Source organism: Leucoraja erinacea, chromosome 28 (assembly GCF_028641065.1).
Source record: "Leucoraja erinacea ecotype New England chromosome 28, Leri_hhj_1, whole genome shotgun sequence".
Lineage (NCBI taxonomy): Eukaryota > Metazoa > Chordata > Chondrichthyes > Rajiformes > Rajidae > Leucoraja > Leucoraja erinaceus.
In genome coordinates, this window is record NC_073404.1 from 21,432,263 (window position 1) to 21,451,062 (window position 18,800).

At 40.7% G+C, this 18,800-nt stretch overlaps 1 protein-coding gene across 5 annotated transcripts in view; it reads right to left on the reverse strand.

Annotated features, from left to right (window-relative positions):
- The window catches only part of mtmr4 (myotubularin related protein 4), a 112,523-nt gene that overhangs the window by 36,507 nt on the left and 57,216 nt on the right, over positions 1-18,800 (reverse strand). For 2 of the 5 annotated variants that reach the window (XM_055658002.1, XM_055657998.1), the window contains exons 1-3: positions 9,069-9,197; positions 5,665-5,754; positions 1,374-1,490 (exon numbers count right to left, since the gene is read on the reverse strand). In XM_055658002.1, coding sequence (XP_055513977.1) covers positions 1,374-1,490; positions 5,665-5,754; positions 9,069-9,113 — 252 coding nt within the window. In that variant the 5' untranslated portion in view covers positions 9,114-9,197. Of the gene's footprint in view, positions 1-1,373; positions 1,491-5,664; positions 5,755-9,068; positions 9,203-18,800 lie in introns of those variants that run through there. The other 3 variants (XM_055658000.1, XM_055657999.1, XM_055658001.1) reach the window with 2 other exon arrangements.

The window sequence follows — 18,800 nt, forward strand, 5'->3', positions numbered from 1 at the left end:
ATACATAGAAAATAGGTGCAGGAGTAGGCCATTCGGCCCTTCGAGCCTGCACCGCCATTCAATATGATCATGGCTGATCATCCAACTCCGTATCCCCTCCCTGCCTTCTCTCCATACCCCCTGATCCCTTTAGCCACAAGGGCCACATCTAACTCCCTCTTAAATATAGCCAATGAACTGGCCTCAACTACCCTCTGTGGCAGAGAGTTCCAGAGATTCACCACTCTCTGTGTGAAAAATGTTTTTCTCATCTCGGTCTTAAAGGATTTCCCCCTTATCCTTAAGCTGTGACCCCTTGTCCTGGACTTCCCCAACATCGGGAACAATCTTCCTGCATCTAGCCTGTCCAACCCCTTAAGAATTTTGTAAGTTTCTATAAGATCCCCCCTCAATCTCCTAAATTCTAGCGAGTATAAGCCAAGTCTATCCAGTCTTTCTTCATATGAAAGTCCTGACATCCCAGGAATTAGTCTGGTGAACCTTATCTGCACTCCCTCTATGGCAATAATGTCCTTCCTCAGATTTGGAGACCAAAACTGTACGCAATACTCCAGGTGTGGTCTCACCAACACCCTGTACAACTGCAGTAGAACCTCCTATACTCAAATCCTTTTGCTATGAAAGCTAACATACCATTTGCTTTCTTCACTGCCTGCTGCACCTGCATGCCTACTTTCAATGACTGGTGTACCATGACACCCAGGTCTCGTTGCATCTCCCCTTTTCCTAATCGGCCACCATTTAGATAATAATCTGCTTTCCTGTTTTTGCCACCAAAGTGGATAACCTCACATTTATCCACATTATACTGCATCTGCCAAACATTTGTCCACTCACCCAGCCTATCCAAGTCACCTTGCAGTCTCCTAGCATCCTCCTCACAGCTAACATTGCCCCCCAGCTTAGTGTCATCCGCAAACTTGGAGATGTTGCCTTCAATTCCCTCATCCAGATCATTAATATATATTGTAAATAGCTGGGGTCCCAGCACTGAGCCTTGCGGTACCCCATTAGTCACTGCCTGCCATTCTGAAAAGGACCAGTTTACTCCTACTCTTTGCTTCCTGTTTGCCAGCCAGTTCTCTATCCACATCAATACTGAACCCCCAATACCGTGTGCTTTAAGTTTGTATACTAAGAGTACTACTCTTAGTATACAAACTGTACTACTAAGAGTGAATTCCATATTCTCATTAACAGAAGGGATGTGGCCGCAAACTAAAATTTAATAGATTAACATGATAGTAGATGCAATTCTATCTGATACGCTTTGAAAACTTGTAAGAACCTGTCGGGCTAAGCTGTTGTAAGATTACAGGAGATTTAATGTCATTTATTAAAATACTGTGTATGATTATTAAAGTACTGCTTACATTGATTAAAGAGTCCTGATATTTAATGTGCAGTCTATAATTGGAAATAGCAATTATAGCATCATCTGCACGGCCCAGGTATTCCACACCTTCACCCTGGAGTACCGGAAAAGGAATCTGTGAACAAAAAAGGCAATGTTAAAATTGCATTATTTTTATTTCACGATTCTTACATGAGAAACTAGATAATTGATAAGCTTATGGTTGCAATGCTTTGTTTGACAAGCAAAGGTCCTTTCACACGTTCCACAAAATTACATTCCCCTCTATCAAATTCACTTTGATCTCCCACCTCAGAGTTATAGAATTATGCTATGTGGAAACAAGTCCTTCGGTCGAACTTGCCCAAGCCAACTAACATGTACCATCTACACTAGTCTCACCTGCCTGCATATTGCCCATATGCCTATAAACCTGTCCTAGCCATATACCTGCCTAATTATTTCTTCAATGTTGCAATAGTCCCTGTCCTATTTCAAAACTATTTTCATGGCTGTTATTCATGATCTGAAGACTACTTAATCTGTGGCCCTCATTTTGGAGGCACCATATTACAGGAAGGAATTCCTGGTATTTTAAACGTTGTGGTGAATAAGATAACTAGGCATTGCAGAGGGAGAACAGAATCTGTGTTTGTTCACAGTATAAATGACGGCAGGGTTAATCCTTATTTTTGCATTGTAACAAGTGATAGTGGCACCAGGGTCAATGAAATGAATAGGTTTGAATTAAACTCCGACAATTGGCTGATCAGATACAACTGGCATGAATTATGTGCAAAATAAGAACCTAGAACTGGCCTGTCTAGTGAGGGCAGCAGGTGTGACTGCTAGCCATAGTCAAATTTAGCTTTCTTCCCACGTAGCTCTTACTTTAAAGGGCAAAGCAGTAATCCACTTCTAGCCAACTCCAAAGCCATCAACTTGTAACCCAATACTATGCTTAAAGATGTGTGCTGGTAATCAGAAACCAGATTCCGTACTTTAACGACTGCAAATAACCTTTTTCCCCTTAAGTCAGCTTATTGGTAGAAGTCCTAATCAGAAATCCAAACTCAAGGCTGAATATCAAAGGGAGAATGTGAATGAAATTGTCAATCTTGTCATGACAAAAGCTTAAAAATAGTCATGGATATTGCGGAGGTCTTTATTGTTACATCCCAATCGATTTATTTTGCCTATACCAATTTAACTATTTTGTCACATCAGTTGTTTAAAAAAATGTTACATTACCAATAACATTGTCTCTTAACTGAATTGTATTTATATTCCAATTCACTATAAAATGTTACAGCAAGCAAGACTGGAAATTGGGAAAATGCAAAATAACATTAATTTAGAGCAGGCAGGCTATATGCAGAGATTTATTTTCTACATTATGAATGGAATGCCACTTCAAGAGTTTTCTGATGGCTGCAAAATGCTTTGAAATGTACTGAGGTAGCAACAGGTACCATATAAATGTAAATCTCTTCTTCACCAAATAGCTCAAAAAGTAATCAATCTGTATACTGGAACACTGTATTAGTGGTTCATGATAATAGACTGGAAGTCTAAAACATTGCATGTGCTTCTAATCTTGCGTATGGCATTCTGCAATGGAAATTGTGGATTGCTATGTAGAGTGTCTGCATTCGGTCTGCATGAGAGATTCTGAGCTTCTATTGCAATAAGCTATAAGTCTATAATAATAATAATAAATTTTATTTTCGGGTGCCTTTCAAAGTCTCAAGGACACCTTACAGAAATTAACAGAAGAGAAAAAACATACAGTCGGAGTAAAATAAATGATAAGGACATCACCAATACACAGATTAAAGACAGAAATCGCTCCAAAGACAAAAAATCAAAAAACACAATGTGAAGAGAGAGCAGCGGCAGCTAAAGCGCGCCAGCGTCCACTCTCCCTTCCGACAGCCATCTTGGACACAGACTAACATATTAACTTACACACACAAAAAAAATCATCCCCCCACAGTGGTTACCACTGTGGGGGAAGGCACAATGTCCAGTCCCCATCCCCAGTTCACCCAAAGTCAGGCCTATCAAAGTCTATGACATCAGCACCATTTCTTCCTGTCCATTAGTACTGCCTGTCCTATTGGTCATGTCCTACAACCCAGCAACACAAAGTGTAATTACCTCTAACTGTTTCTATTAACCCATTTGACCTGGTCTCATCCTATCATAGATGTTTGTCTTATTTATCCCTTCCACCACCACCTATGTAGAGAGAACAGAATAAATAGATATCTGATAACATGCATGCTACACAGAGGATAGTCACAAAAAGCTGGAGTAACTCAACGAATCAGACAGCATCTCTGAAGAAAAGGAATAAGTGATGTTTCGGGTCAAGATCCTTCTTTAGATAGAGGTGTAGATAGACTCCCAGATAAATTACATGACCAATTGGTTAAAGGGTTAAAGTGATTTTGAAATTTAAAAAGGTGCAAAGAAAAATAACACCGTTACAGCAATATCATTGGCTCAATTTATTTATTTCCATTAGTACTGCCTGTCCTGTTGGTCATGTCCTACAACTCAGCTGAGATCTCAAACTTGGGAATGAGAAGCTTCTGTCATGAATCCACCTGGTCCATACCTGAAAAGAGGAAAGTATTCGGATATACCATGATTTTGATCATCTGCAAGAAAGATGTGCTTCTGTGGTACCTACAAAGCTATGCGCCTGACTGCTACAGGGAAAGTCATTGCCAGGGTCTCAATTCAACTGCCTCTTAGTGGATGGAGAGCTGCTCTTCAAATGCTCCGTGGACTCAATCCTTTGTGAGGCCCAATGGACATGACCTTCATTCCATGTCATCTCACAAATCCAGAGCAATGTAGGCATCAAAAACTATAAATAGCCTTCTCAACCTCACCAGCACTTGACTGCATTAAAAGGGATACACGTCTCAAATTATGCTGCCAACAGAAATTGTCTTGATCTCGTATTTGCTTTATGATGGCATGCAATCCTAACTGAAGAGAACCAATCTGATTGAAGATCATTATCCTGGCACTACCCCCAATCTACATGTTGCACAGGTAGACATTGTGAAAACTCACCACTGCTCTCAATTCTGCACCATAGCCTCCAGTTAATCAACTGAAGAAAAGGGTGCTTGAAGATCAAGATCTCAGACTTAACACAAAACACATGGACTAACCTTCACACAAAAGGGAAAGGGAAAGATGAGTAGGCAGCATAGAGGTGGAAAAACCACACACCGGCTGACCGACAATCGGGACCATCTCATGCCCATTGAACCCCCTCAACAAAACCCAGGAGTGGTGTGACAAATATGATCTCTCCGCCCAATTTTTTTCCTCCAATTTGTGAAAAGTCTATTTTCAGTGGAATTTGGCAATTTAAAGCACTGAAAAGATACCATCAATATGGTGCCCATCAAATCCTCGATATTTACTAAATGGATAACCAATGTCAGTGGCCTATCTTAGGCCTATCTCTCCACCATTGAGGCCCACACCACATTCAGTCAACTCCATTGTTCAGACTGTTCTGCGTATACAACACCAAACTCACCATTAGGCACACTGTTCCAAGGTCTACCATGGAATGTGCTTAAAGCTTTGTTGAAAATATGAAAAAATTCCCATCAAAATTCCCTATCCTATAATCCCACAAAGCGGAAAAGTAGTATTTGGGATGACATGAGAATCTTGTCTTTACATACTAGGAGCAGAAGCCCTGCTAAACTGCTGCAAGGAGCAACTATCACCATCTTACAATATACCTAACCACCCAACCTACCAAGCACCTCGTGTGGAACAATCTGCAATTTCTACATTAGCCTTGACCATCATAACAAAAATCTATAAGGGTGCAGCAGCAAATTACTCTTAAAACGGCTGCTGAAACACGAGTAATTATTTTGAATTTGTTTCATTCTTCCACAAGGAAACCCTAGTAGTACCACACAACAAGACCAAACAAAGTTTCACGTGACACTGGAAAAGAGCATCAATGTCAAATTACAAGCAACCTTCATTCAAATCATTCAACCTTCGGTATCTACCGTGGCATTCATTTTCTTCTAAACCTTAATGATTACAATTATTTTAGTCTAATTGCAAAAGTTGGACTATTTAAAATTTCTTAAAAGCAGACCTTACATAAGCATGTCTAAAAAAATGGTTATACCTACTTCATGTGTGTTTTAAGATGTCTGATATCTCAGCTTCCCCCATCCCCCCACATTCCAAATTGAAAGGGCTTCCATAAACTTCAAATTCCCATTCATGAACAGCATCATTGCAGACAGTACCTGCAAGTCCTCGTCTTCCTTCACCAGATCCTTCCGTGGAAATAAATCTTTGGCCTGGATGTACTCCAAACTGGGTGGCCCTTCTTCACCCTGTAAATAAAAACAAGTACAGGTCAAGAAGGTGGAGGACAAGGAACTCTGGATGCTAGTTTACCAATGAAAGACACAAAAGACAGGTTAACCTTTAAATGGGGAGGATTTTATTACTCAAGCATAGATATCTTACTGCGCTTGTATAGGACTTCAGTGTTATCTACTGTTTTAGTCTTACCTAATAAAAAAAATAATGCCAGAGGGGGCTGCAGTGGAGATTCACATGACCGGCTCCAGGGACAATGAGCGAGTTTGCCATGGGGGAAAAAATGGAATAAACTGGGACCACATCATGAGACGTCTAAGAAGGAGGGGGGGGGGGGGGGGGGGGGGGGGGGGGGGGGAGAGTTGCAATTTAATACAGGGCATGCTCTTTAGAACCAATATAAGGAAATATGGGGGGTGGGGGGTGAACAACAGAAGGGATAAACTGGGTGCAATAAGGCCAGAACAAATCAGGGCCGGCAACAGATGACTTCAGGAAATGTGGAGCCCATAATGGTCCATTGTTGGCTGGAGAAGCGACCAGGGGGACTGGTAGGCCGATTAGGGTGGGGGGGGAAGGGGGGAATTCAGGAGTTAATCTTTGCTGGCTTTTTATCAGTGCAATCCCTTGCGAGTGGTTGTTAATATAATCCCCAATTCTTTTTTCTAAATTCCATCACCAAGATTAAACTTGACTGCAGTTGCATGTCCTTGCACCCCTTCCATCTCCTCAGAGTCCAAGGAGAATTGGATGATTGCGATAGATCCTCCCGCAACATTCATCCTCGTCTTTCTCAGCCACCTGAGCTGCATTCCATGCAGACCAAGCGAGTTGTTTATTTTAAGCGTAACCCATCCATCATGTACCTTTTTCTTATCAAGTTTTACCCCATTCACTTTCTCTACTACTATTTCCCATTCTACTGAGATTTTGGCAACATCTACTTTAGTGGGTAAACCTTTGACAAAAAATACTTTTGCACTCCAGCAGTCTCTCCTGCGTAGATCACTTATTTCATGTCTAAATAGCTTCATGCCTCCTCCTCCTCCAACTAGACAAATCTAGTTATGCTTGACCTTCCAGTGGTGGTTGAAGGTTTAGTTGAACATGGATACTTGAGACATTGTAATATTAGGCAGGCAAAGCTTGAAACAATAAGGTACTGTGGAATGTACAACAGATTAAGTGCATCATAGGCGCCCCATATGTTGGGTATAATACACAACATTAAGCATACTGTACATTGTACATGACCAGCGCATCATTTTGTGTAATATCTATACATTTACAAGTGTGAAAAACATCAATATACATTAATATATTCAATATAAAGCTCTGTCCTTGCCAAAATAACGGAATAATCAATAAATATTTTTTGAGAGATACAACATGGAAACAAGCCTTTTGGCCCACCGAGTCCTCATCAGCCATTATCATCCATTCACACGCGTTCTATGTTATCCTACTTTCTCATCCACTGCCTACACACTCAGGGCAATATGGAGACATCAATTAACCAACAAACCCACCCAAGTGATAACAGGGAGAATGTGCCAACTCCAGAGACAACTCTCAAGGTCAGAATTGAACCCTGGTCTCTCTGAGTGGGGGCAGCAACTACACCAAATGTGACACAATTTATTTGAATTGGACAATCATAAGATTGATGAAGATGGAATTCATCTTTCACACAAGCTGCACCATTCACACTGCATTTACAGCAAATACATATCTTTAGCAGTTGAACGTTTTATTATTTATGAAAATTAGATCATCCTATCAAATGAATTATCCTGGCATCAGGCAGCAAAGAACTGGTTCAGTATCATGCACTTACATGCGGCTCTCAGAAAGAATACCAGGTAGTACTCAAATTGACTTATCCATATGATCACATCAGTTTCATTTTATACAGCAGGTTATGTATTTTTGAAACTTAATGCATTAACTTTAAATAATTTATTTTATTTACCATGTAAATAGATATTGAATACCTGGCCTTCCCGCAGCAATTTTAATTTACAAATCATCCCAAATCTCTCCTGTATTTCACAATATATTAATCTGGGCCTTCTTTTATCATTCATTGTATTGTCGAGCAATTAATCTAATTTGTTCTTACCAAAACCTTGTTCATAAACCATCAATCCAAACTCTAAACTGTTAATACTAATATTCTACAATTCATATATAATAGGCAATCAGTGCAGGAGTAGGCCATTCGGCTCTTCGAGCCAGCACTACCATTCAATGTGATCATGGCTGATCATCCATAATCAGTACCCCGTTCCGGCCTTCTCCCCATACCCCTTGATTCTGCTAGCCCTAAATTCATCAAACAGGACCTGCTACTGCAATCTCTTGAGTGTTCTAAATTAGTCTGGGTCTTACAATATAAATCACCATTGTGCTTTGCATCCTATTAAGCTAGGCCATCTCCAGACAAATCCTATTGTGCTCTGCTGTTTTTAAATCTGGAGCTTCCCTCCACTAAATCCACAATATTGGCCTTCAATTTGGATTTCCGAACCAATATTTTAAATCTTTTTTATCAAGAACCCTTTGTGTAACAATCTTGGGTAAATATTTAACCCCGACTCGAAACACCCCAGTAGGAGCATCGACAATGTTTAACTGGAATTGAGTGCAGAAGACTTGTAACAAAAGGTATGTCTTGCAACCTTTCACAATCTTTATTAGCAGTGATTAAAATCACTGGAAGAATGCTTGATTTTACACAATAAAACTTCAAATGGTGCATTTGTAATTGTAACAGTCCCCTCCCAACATGCCACAGCTTCAGAGAAACAACAGCATTTATTTTGATAGAGATTTTGGAGACACCCTTTCATCAGCGATTCTAGATAACAGCACTGTTTATCTGTCACCAAAATCAGCACATTTCAAACATTTAGTTTACAAATACCAGCCCTACTTTCATTCCTCTAAGATATGCACCATATTGTTTGCATTATAACATTGAAAATGTTGTGAGGAAGAAAATATTAAAAACACGAATGAAAAACACGAGTGAACTAAACATACGAGATAAAATCAGTAAAATAAATATCAGAAACATTCCTCAGTAACGCCGAGCCACATACCAACATGATCACCTGAAAGCAATGTCTGTCTCAGCCCTGTGGAACAGAATATGCTTAGTCACCAGCCATCCTTGCCTTCCCAATACCAGCAAAATGGTCCATGATTTTCAGGATTCCTTGCCTGTTTTCCCTCTCATGTCGCATTTGAAAAATTACCTAGCATCCCATGGCTGCACAGGTCTCAAAGCCAATAGAAGTAAAAAAAAGCAGCAGAGACTCACAAAGCAATTCAGCATGGAACAGCTGACGTGAGCAGCCAGACTCATGTTCAGTGGAGGCTGGTATGTTTCTGCAGTGCATGAAGCCTACACGGATTCACAGAAGATTTATCCAGTCCCGGCACAGACCCCTTCATCGCTGCTGCTCTGCTATCAAACAGAAAACGATGAGAACACACTGCCTGGGAAGTGAATAATGTAACTGGAGCATTTTCCAGACTTTGTCCAATCAGCTGATTTTCTGCTGCAGGTGCACATAGCTGTATAACTGCTTGGGAGGGGGAGGGGGAGGGGAAAGGAGTGAAATGGGATTGTAGCTCCTCCTACGGAGCATCACTCAGTGCTGTGCAACCTGTACTGCATCACAGGCAGCTCCCACTGCAGAGAGCTGCAGTCAGCTATTGTACTGGATACATGCTTCAAATATCTGTCCATCCACTGGAAGCACCACACATTTTGGCATTTTCTGTGCACTTAAAATATTTTAATGGAATTGCAAGCGCTTTCTACAATGACTTCAAAATGTGCTTGAAATTTATGACTGCTTGGCCAGCCTTCACAAATGGGGCAGCAGTCCAACCCCACGGTGTGCTTGTGGAGAGCAGCAAACAATGCAACACATCATTGAAGCATGCCTTCAACAAAGACTCAAATGAGGACTTGTCACCCTTCTTACAGCAAATCAAGAGGCAACTACTTGGCTAAAGGACTTTGCATTCGCTAAATATATAAATGACAAATGCACATGGTTTAATTTACACTGTACTTCATAATTATTGGAAAGCATAGGTTATGAAAGAAGTATCTCACAATCAAAAACTGCATCAGGCACAAATTTATCAATCAGTGCTCCAATACCATCTTGCTTGGTTTAACTTTGTTACTAAGAGGGCCTGAGAGAGTGCATGTTGACATGTTCCCACTGATGATAGGAGACCAAAAAAAGGGGGTCATAGCTACAAAATAAGGCACCAGTCATTTAAATTGAGGGCCCACCAAAATTTCTTCTCTTAGATATAGTCTGATATTATCTAAGAGGGGGGGGAGGGGGGGGGGGGGAAGAGGGAGAGGGAGTCATCGGGGACAACAAGACCTATAACCCCATGGTGGGTCCGGCCACACCAGCCTCCCTGGCCCCTTACAGCCCACCCCTCCCCGGGGGGAGAGGGGAGGAGAAGGGGGAAGGGGGGGGGGAGGAGGGGGGGGGGGGGGGGAAGGAGGGGGGGGGGGGGGGGGGGGGGGGGGGGGGGAAGAGGGGGGGGGGGGGGGGGGGGGGGGGGGGGGGGGGGGGGGGGGGGGGGGGGGGGGAAGGAGGGAGGGGGGGGGGGGAAGAGGGGGGGAAGAGGGGGGGGGAAGAGGGGGGGGAAGAGGGGGGGGGGGGGGGGAAGGAGGGGAGGAAGGGGAAGGGGGAAGGGGGGGATGGGGGGGGGGGGGGGGGGAGGGGGGGGGGGGGGAGGGGGGGGGGGGGGGGGGGGGGGGGAGGGGGGGGGGGGGGGGGGGGGGGGGGGGGGGGGGGGGGGGGGAGAGGGGGGAAAGAGGGAAAGTAGGGGGGGGGGGGGGAGAGAGGGTATTTGCTATGAGGATGTTGGACAAAAATGGATTTTAACTCTGGAGCGGAGGCACCTGAGGGGAGACTGGAAAGTAGTTTATAAAATTCTGAAAGGTACATATAGGGTAGACAGTCAGAATCTTTCATAGGGTGGAAAAAAAACCCAAACACTAGAGAGCATAACTTTAAGGTCAGAAGGGATGTGTTCAATGGAGATGTACAGGACAAGGTTTTTTTTATAAAAGCAGTAGTAAGTGTTGGGTACATGTTGCCAAGAGGGGTGGTGGGAACAGATGCAACAGTGGCATTTTAACAGCTTTTAAATAGTTGCATGAATGTGCAGGAAATGGAGGTATATGGATCACATGCAGGCAAAGGGGATTAATTTAATTTAACATCATGTTCGGCACAGACATTATGAGCCGAAAGTTCCTGTGTGATACTGTTCTACATTCTAAACATTAAACATGGCTTTCCCCACATGTACCAGGTCAGTGCAGACTTGTGGTTATAAAAGATAATTAAAAACACAATATACTGTCAATTTTAGCCATTTCCAGACTTGGTAATATCTCAGGCAATGTACTTGGTGAAATTTGTCAGGAGTTTTCCTTGTATATTCCTGCTAAAATTAATAAGCAAAAGAACAATTGAAACATCAATCTTATGCACACATTTGGGTTTTTCTGCCCCACCCTGCTGGTGACTCAGACACTGCTGTATGTGTGCTATGATTCACAATGGCTAGATGTAGCACACAGGGAAATGCTAGGCATTCCCTACAAAAATTGAAAATGTGCTTGCTATTTCCCATCAGTCGTATAATTGCTTCTTCTGGAACATCTATGGGTTCTCAATTTACAACACTTGCTAATTATTTTATTTAACATTAATTTAAATCCATTCCTAAGCCCCATGTCATTTATAAATTGACTCCACAAATCAATACAATTACTATTGTTAAACCACACAGAAGTGCATTTTTGAAAGGATTGAGCAGGATATTTTGCTCCCTCTTTTGGATGAGTATCATATTTCTATTGTCTCTTTGGATACTTGGTAAGATATTAAAAATCATTAGGTATGGGGAAAAGAAAAATTATGAATTCAAAGCTACTAATAAACCACGTTATGAAGGCGCAAGTCCCATGTTAAACTCTATCATCTGAACCTGCCACAATTGATATTACAAAGGAGCATGCTTGAAAGATGGGAGGAAATACTTTAAAATCATTTTTCTGAAAGGGAATCCCACAAATCCCAATTAAAAAAGACTAAAACTATTTCTCAGCTATTTGTCATCTTCAGCATATTTCTCTGTATCTAGCCAATAACAAGAAAAATAAAAGGCAACAGAAGAGGAAGATCAGTATCTCATTTGATCACATTATTATATTATTATTATTTTATACAAAAGAAAGGATTATTTCAAGAAAATTAGTGCCCCACTTTTATTTGACGATTTAAGGTCATTTGAAAGGTTATATTTTTCCAAACTGCTGAAACTTCACAATTGCCAGTATTTAACTCGGAGCACCGTCTGAAAAGGTTGCAGACATTAATGATTGTGGTACAAATATGCACGATAAAAAATGGCCAATTTTGCAAACATTGATCCGTCATGACAATACCTTCCAATGCAAATTCAATTATATGATCACTGAAACTCGCACGTATAACAATGGACAGAACGGAAATGATCCAATGGAAATTTGCTCTCAATAATGTAACACAATGGCAGCTTTCAGTTTCATCCAGTTAATAAAGTGCAAAATCTAGGGTGGATAATATTCTCATGAACAACAGGGATGGAATGAAACAAACTGCACAGACAATTTTTCCAGTGCAGTATGAAGGAATAATTGGAAGGCCACAACTAATTAACGTGATATAAAAGTGTGTAAATGAAATCAATGAAACATCCCTACATTAATTTTGCAATATGTCAATTTTTCACTACAGTTTAATATTTTCATCAGCTGCCAGACATCTCATCAGCAAACAATCTGAGGTTATAGGTGCAAACGACAGGTTCGGTCAGGTTACCAAAATGTACACCTGAAATGAATCACATGCCTTAACCAAATTCTACTAGTTGGTTGTGTGAGTGGCTATTGTGTGTTTTTTTTTTAATTCAAAAGTTAATAAATAAGCATGACTACATACATTTCTTTGGAACGTACAAAATGACAAGATTCCAATGCAGCGAGTTTACTACCTAATGCTGGATGGCCCACAAATGCAAAGAATGGAGATCTCCATGTTCTAATTACTGGTTCTCCATGTTCTAATTCCTAATTACTAGGCACATCAGCACTTCTACTTCCTGAGAAGACTACGGAGATCCAGTATGTCAAAGAGGATTCTCTTGAACTTCTACAGGTGCACAGTAGAGAGCATACTGACTGGTTGCATCGTGGCCTGGTTCGGCAACTTGAACGTCCAAGAGAGGAAAAGAATACAAAACACTGTGAACACTGCCCAGTCCATCACCGGCTCTGACCTCCACACCATCGAAGGGATCTATCGAAGTCGCTGTCTCAAAAAGGCAGCCAACATCATCAAAGACCCACACCATCCTGGCCACACACTCATTTCACCATTGCCATCGGGAAGAAGGTACAGGAGCCTGAAAACTGTAACGTCCAGGTTCAGGAACAGCTTCTTCCCTACAGCCATCAGGCTATTAAACATGACAACAAATAAGCTCTGAACTACAACAGACTATTATTATTGCACTATATTTGTTTATTTATTTATTAAGTGTGCGTGCATGTGTATATAGAAACACTGAACTTTTATTTCTCCCGTTATGTACTATGTTTACATATTCTGTTGTGCTGCAGCAAGCAAGAATTTTATTGTCCTATCTGGGACATGTGACAATAAAACACTTGACTTGACTAGTTCTTTTATAATTACTCTCTCTCTTTCACATCCCCACCCCGTTGCTCCATTCTTCTGCGTATACCATTATCCTTTCTTAATGCATTGTGAATTATGTTTTCATGTCCTCTGTCAAATGCCTATTTCCCTCTCATGTCACAAGACAAAACAATTTCAAATCACCACTTGAAGGAAAAAATGGAGTGCAGGTAAAGGTGAAATTCCTCAGCTCATTTTGTTTGCAATAGCTTTGTGAATCACCAAAACACAGTTTTTAAAAGCTCCAAGGCCACTACAATGCACAGCACAGTTTACAAAAACAAGTGCTGCTGAGCCCCGTATAACCCCACATGAGTGGGGGCTGCCACAACTCCACAGCTATTGGAGGTAGTTGTAGTCGCCACCCCACATACTGTCGGTATGTTCCAAGCAGCAATGATGGTCATATTTCAGGTCTGGGAATTCTGCTGCAGGGAAGGATCTTCTCGATCACTGAAGTCAGGGAGTTGGGGGAGGAGTCTCCTTTGTAATTTACCTGCTTATAAATGTGCACAGTTCTCCCCGTGCAGAGCGAGCAGGTGGCCGTCTTCCAGTTCTGGCAACATCCGGGCCGGTGAATTCATCTGCATCGTCGATGTGGCTGGACAATCCGGTGGTGCTGACAACAGATTGGACAACACCTCCTGGCTGCTGATGGAAAAGGTCAAATTGGCAAGGCTGTACAGTGCCTTCAGCAATCCTGCAGAGCTGCAATTCACTTGGTCAAGATCAGATGGCTCAGCTCATTCCCAGATTGACTTCCCCTCACATGAGGGGACGCCAATCTGGGAATGGGCTGAGCCATCCAATCTCGACCAAGTGAATTGCAGTCACACACACCAACATCAAGCCGATGTTCTTCTTTGACCACTGCCTGCTTCAGACTTCCCATCACCTACAGCAGTGGCACGAGGCAGGCAGGGGGTCATGGAAGTTGTGGGTCAAACTGCTGACCCCAGAGAATAATCGAGGAACTAAAGAGGGACTAGGTTGGTCAGAGAAACCTTCAGGTACACTGGTGGGAAGCATCACAAGGTTATTCATACTCAAAGGGTTGTAGGATACTCAAAAATGAGGACAGACAGATGCTACTATGGCCAAATACATGAATCCAGAAGGTATGTTGTCTCCATGATGCCAGCATTAGAATGTCACGGTAGAGTTGCAAGCTGAGAGAAAACAACCAGAGGTCATGGTCCATGCTTGTATTAGGACGCAAGTAAAAAGAGGCTCAGGTTTTGCAAACTGAGTGTTAGGAACAAAGCAGATGAACATGACCTCTTAAGGTTATCATCTCTGAATTAACTCTTGTGCCACAAGATGGTAAGTGCAGAACTTGAGGATGGGTGAAATGAATGTGTGATTAAAGGGATGGTGTAAGAGGGAGGGCTTTAAATTTCAGTATCAGAAATAGATTAAAAGGACAGGATAATAAAAGCATATGACATGTAGGGAGAAAAGCCAGGAAACCCTATCAGGAATACCGAAGAAGGGAGTGTGCTTGTGTGTGTGCGCGCGGAAGTGCACTTAAAATGTTGGAAGGGAAAGAAGTGACTCAATTTTATCACTGGCAGACAAACACATTAGAGACAAGATGATAACATTGACAAGCTTAATATATTTTGTAAAACAGAAACTAAAATCTATTTAACCTATGGTTGATAATGCTACTGATCCCACAGGGTCATTTTTCTACACACTTGCACGTGAGAATCACCTTAGTGTATTTGCCCATTGTCAGTTGAAAATTTAATGATGACATGGGTCTCAAAGTGCTCGTGTAATCCATTACATGCAGGGATTGGGGATTGTGTGTGCAATTTATTACCTTTACTGTTGATTCACAGAATAATAAGGGGCACCACACAAAATTCAAAAATGAAATAATTAAAAGGGTTTATTTACTATGTCATATTAATGTCTCGTCCACTGCATTTGTCAATGGTCCACATCACCTCCATTGAGTCACTGGTGCATCATTCACTGATCACTTTTGTTCAGATCACTTCTAAGCTGCATGTTGTAATCAATGGCCCCTTTATCAGCCCACACCTTACAGGGGGTTAGGAATACTCAGGAGTCAAGTGTCAAGCAGGCCAGACACAAAGAAGATCACCAAGTCCCTTGAGTTTTTCCATACTTCCACAGCAGCCTTTTCTTTAGCTGTGCTATAGTTGCCATGGAGAGATATCTTCAAAGCTGACTCACTTCCCAACACTCTGCATTTAGCTCCTGACGGGAACAGTGTGGTCCTTTTTTTGCACATAAATCTGTGGTCGTGTCATGGTTTCACTTTATCTGATTTCACGATGTTTTGAAGATTGGTGCTATGTTTAACCCAGATGCAGACACACTTTTTTAATGCATCATGATGAAACTCAATATTTAAACAAAACCTCCCACATTAAGAAATAGCTTCGCATACAAAATGGAATTGAAAGCATCAAAACAAAAAAGTGTTACCATTTCACTAAATGTTTAAATTGTTAAATTTCACGAATTAAATAGACAATTAGATATGTTATTTCTATTGGAGAATGCCAATTATAATCAATGGTTTCCCCATCTCTGAGCAAATGCATCTGTTAATTTATACTGATGTTGATCAGAGGTAGGCACAAAGAGGATTAACCACATTGGAACACTAACACTTTTCAAAAAACAATTGAACACCCTCCTGGAATAAGATTATTTCCAAAACAGCTTACTGAATGTAACGAGGATAAGTGCAACTCACTGCAATATATTAGCCGTTCATTTAAGCATATATTGCAACAGTTTATAATTTGTAGTCCCTCAGTATATAGGAATTCAAGCACAATCAACTTTTAAATGGCAGAGCATACAAGTTGATACAGTGTAATCGGAAAATAAAGAATGCTTTCTGAAAACTATCGAAATCAGATAAATTATTTTCCAATGACATGACAAAACTGTTGATACGTGGAGTTAATTACTTTTGTCGAAGTTTCCATCACTGACACGATGAACAGGCAAATTCCCTTCATCACTTGCGCATTGAAACGAGGATATTTCTCCCCAGATTTCGCAGATTTGTCAAATTAAATGCCCAAAATGCTTATTGGCAAATGTGGAAAGAACCAAAACACAAATTTTAGCTTTTTTAGATGTCCAAAGATGCATTTTCACTGAAAATGTTTTCTCAAAAGTTACCTTATGAAGCTATTTCACGTTATCTTGGTTTCTCCTCACCCCCCAAAAGTTTTCTTATCATTCAACTCTGGCTTTATCTCACCTGAGTTTGGATTCTATTTTAACATACCTTTTCTCCACTTCACTTTTATGGAAAGCAGACAACAAGATCAGAACAAATGTAGTGATACAAGACAATTTTTTGGCTTGCATGTCAAAGGAACTATAAAATAAGAATGTTCCTTCGACTGCTTTCCTTCCAAAAATATGAATATTTCAATAAAGAGCTGCAATATAATCATTATATAAATTTACCAAAGGGTACAAAGTAATGAGGTATAATGGGATTAAAGAAACACTTCGGAATTAAAATGAACTAAACAAAATAAATAGACAGCACAATGGCATCTGAAATATATCATTGTACGCAAATGGTAAAAAATGGATAAGATAAATACTGTATGAATGCTGCTGTTGTACCCGGGCATAAAGCTGGAGAAGAATCAACAGTTTGGATAGAATAATTGAATGGTTTAAGTGTTTATGGAAAGGTTTTTAATCTCCATCTATAGAAAGGATTCTTTAAATTTTTGACTAGTCTATTCATCTCAACGTGAAAGCCCCCAGTGAGTTAATTTTAACATGAAATTCTTTGTCACTTCCAGATGCAGCAATTTCTGCTGCTTAAGTCTTTCATTATACACTACCTCTCGTCTCTTATATTGCAGTTTGTATCACTGCCCTCAAGCTTACTCTATGATAACATTTACAAGATTTCAGAGTTGCAGCTGTTTTTCAAACATTGTATTATTTACTTTTCTATAATTTATCATAGGTCTTTCATTGTCCCTTAGTCTCAGTAATTCATTGCACAAATTAAAAATCTTTCTCTGGCAATTTCATTCATTGAATAAGAACGGGAAGTGCAGTGCCAATTTTCATGCCAAGCTGCAAATAGTTTTGATGAGTAGGAAAGGACTGCAGATGCTGGTAGACACAAAGGTAGACACAAAATGTAGACGTGTCTAAGGTAGACACAAAATGCAGGAGTAACTCAGCGGGGCAGACAGCACATCTGGAGAAGGAATGGGTGACATTTTGGGTCGAGAACCTTCTTCAGAAATATTTTTCAAAATATTTTAGATGATCTATTGTAAAGTCAGAACTGATGATTTTGCAACTATTCGCTTGTAAATGTAATGTGGTGATAGAAGCTTTACATATTAAGGAAATAATTAAATTAATGTCCAAACAATACTGTTAAATGTCCAGACAACATGAAGCAACTAAAATGTGAACAGTATTTAAAAAAAAAATACTGCAAGAAGATAACGACTAGGAATGCCATTATTGAGATAATAGATAAGATTTAGATTATTTTGGTCTACATTAAGAATTCATAGGAACAACTAATTTCAACATAGAGGTTAGTTTCAACAATCTAGAAAGATTACAGTAAAGGAGAAACTTACCATAGTGAAAAATAAATGATTGTACAGCCAAAGTAAAAGCAAAACAATTTTAATACAAAGAGAAACGAAAGAGAAACAAAATTTAAATTAGATGAGATTAGATTTTAGATGTTGTAATTTGAACCCAGAAGTTCAAACGAAATTTAGTTTCTGCAGTCATACAAACAAGAAGAACCAAGAAACAACACAATTTACACAAACATCCATCACAGCGAATCTCCTCCTCACTGTGATGGAAGGCAAAGTCTTATCTCTCCCCTGCACTCCCCATTCTTCTCCCGATGTCAAAGTCCCCGGCAGGCGATGGTAAATAAGTCCCGCGGCCATTAAAGCCACGGCGGGCGATGTAAGGCCCCACTCCAGGTCATCCTCAACCCTGCAACTCGGGCGGGAGAAGTCGCCGTTGCGGAAGCTCCGAAAAGCAGTCTCCCACCAGGGACCGCTTTTCGGAGAGGTGATATTCAGGATTTCAGTAATATTCAAAAGATGAAAAGGTTTGGACAGCAAGTGCTAGAAGAGGTAAGTTCAAAATCATTTGACTTCTTGAAGGCAAAAATTTAAATACTCAAATGACCAAGTTGGGATGCTAACTAGATCAAAGGATTTTACTCGCCCCTATCACGTTCAAGATAGTTT